The 2,167-nt window shown below is 30.6% G+C and overlaps 1 protein-coding gene across 1 annotated transcript in view; it reads left to right on the forward strand.

Moving 5' to 3' along the window:
• The first annotated feature begins 1,590 nt into the window (after window positions 1–1,590).
• LOC108756562 (APOBEC1 complementation factor-like) overlaps window positions 1,591–2,167 on the forward strand; it is a 4,464-nt gene continuing 3,887 nt past the window's right edge. Inside the window, exon 1 of the mRNA XM_018500457.1 lies at window positions 1,591–1,686. Coding sequence (XP_018355959.1) covers window positions 1,591–1,686 — 96 coding nt within the window. The remainder of the gene's footprint in view (window positions 1,687–2,167) is intronic.

A 2,167-nucleotide genomic window follows, 5' to 3' on the forward strand; every position in this document is an offset into this window, starting at 1 on the left:
ATTCTTTTTGTAATATTACTAATATATACCTTTTTGAAATTATTAATGTGTAAATATGTAAATAAATGTACTCTGCAAATATTTTTCACACATGCGTTATATAAATTGTACAATTTAAAAATTAATTAAATATATTTGAAACGTTAAATGCTAATAGCTTTTATTTTCTTCAGTTTTTTCCTCTATTTTTTTCAAGTAGTTTACATTCTATGAAATTATTATATATGTATGTGATAAATTTTACAAAAAAATTTAAGTATATAAATACAAATACATTTAAAAGTAATTGACTTTTAATTAATGTTAACTTCACAATGCAAAATCTCGCATCGAAATAAAGAGAAAGTTTTAATTTGTTATCGACTGGAATTTATCGCTTACCGTCAGTTACTAATTCCCTAGCAACTACTGACATCTGCTTCTCTTATAAAAAGAAACACAAAAAAGAAATAGAAATTATAAATAATTTTTCAACATCTTTTTTTAACTTACAAATTTACAATCCCTGATGCTTATATTTTAATAAATATTTAAAATTTGTTATTATTAATTTTTGATTTGACTTACGTTACATTAATTTCCGTAATGAATTCGATTTAATATGAAATCGTTATAGGAAAAACCCCAAATTGTACATCTCGTAAATTTGTTGAAATAATATAAATTTATATTTCTATTTATTAATTTTTTCAATAAAAAAGCTTTGCATTTTTAAATAGAAAAAATGCATAATAACAGTTAAACGCGGTTTAATATTTCAACAATAAAGTGGGGTATAAATCCGATACAGTCGTTTTGTCTTATTTCTCGCCCAGAAACTCTTCTGAGAATCCTCCCTTCTCGCTTTGTTTATACGTGGAACAAGAGAGAACTATAAAATTCTAAATATTTGTTTCCTAATCGCCTTCCATCATCTCGATAGCTTTAATTTCTTATCATGCGCAAAAATATATAGTTAATGTTAATAATGTTCCTGCTACTCCTTCATAACTTTATTGTGTGTGATAAACTTATAATCTATCATATATATATATATATTTTTTTTTTTCGTACAGTCTGATCTTGAATATCAAGTTACATTATAAACTATGTTTTCGAGCGCAAAATAATATCACTGTAAGAATGTAAATTAATTTGACGATTGTTGTCCGAAAATGAAAGATTTAAATGATGCTAATAATACAAAAATATTAAATAACGATTATAATATAATTAACAATTCAGGCTTTTCTTATATAAACGCACCTCTCGCCGAGTTACGTAATAAACGTAAAACGCAAGTGGAGCTTCTTTTGCAGCTTCTTCAAAGGAAATTTTCGAACAGCTTCCCACAGAAGGTAGACGTATAGAAGTCTAAAGGAAGTTTGAAAAAAGAAAATATCCAACCCCGACCGGTGTCTCTGGGACTCGAAATAAAACGGCGAGTCTCTACTTACCGAGAAAAACATTCGGCGCATTGTGTCGCACTTTTCCTGGAATCGGGCCCCTAAATTCACCTCGCCCCACTTCTTCTACGCGCCACCGATAAGCTCCGATCCTTCTGGAGATCAGTATGCTACATGCAGCTCGCGTGATTGTACGTCGATGACGATGAGCGACCACGACGATACGGATCTCGCCGGTGAGTGCCAACGCACCATGCGACTCCTGGAGATGCAGCGTCGCACGCATTACGACCTCGTGCAGGTACACAGACGTTCACTGGTTACCTCTCCTCTTTTTCACTACTAATATGGCAGATAGAAAACTTGAAGTTTTTCCATCAGCGTTAGACAAATATTCAAATAATGACTCGGAGTGATTTAGCTTGAAATGAATTTGCTTTTAATTCATGTCTTTTGCATATATCTTTTACCTATCTTACAAATTGTCTACAAAATTATCTACAAAATTAAGATACACTCGTGAAACATAGAGAATAATTTTGTTACCGCAAAGAGAAATTGAATTAATAACTTCTCGCCAAACAGGCTGACGTCACTTATCGTCAATTTTACGTCAAAATTATTTACTTTAGCTTGCTTTCTCCATTGAAAAAAGGTATTTATGAGTGTGGTTTATATAAAACTTATTTAACTTGTAACTTTTTGTCTTAGTTCTCATTTATACCTTCGATGTTATCAGACATAAACGTTATATTTTCATTGTGAAGAGAAGTTGAGAAATA

Source organism: Trachymyrmex septentrionalis, unplaced genomic scaffold (assembly GCF_001594115.1).
Source record: "Trachymyrmex septentrionalis isolate Tsep2-gDNA-1 unplaced genomic scaffold, Tsep1.0 scaffold128, whole genome shotgun sequence".
NCBI classification, from domain to species: domain Eukaryota; kingdom Metazoa; phylum Arthropoda; class Insecta; order Hymenoptera; family Formicidae; genus Trachymyrmex; species Trachymyrmex septentrionalis.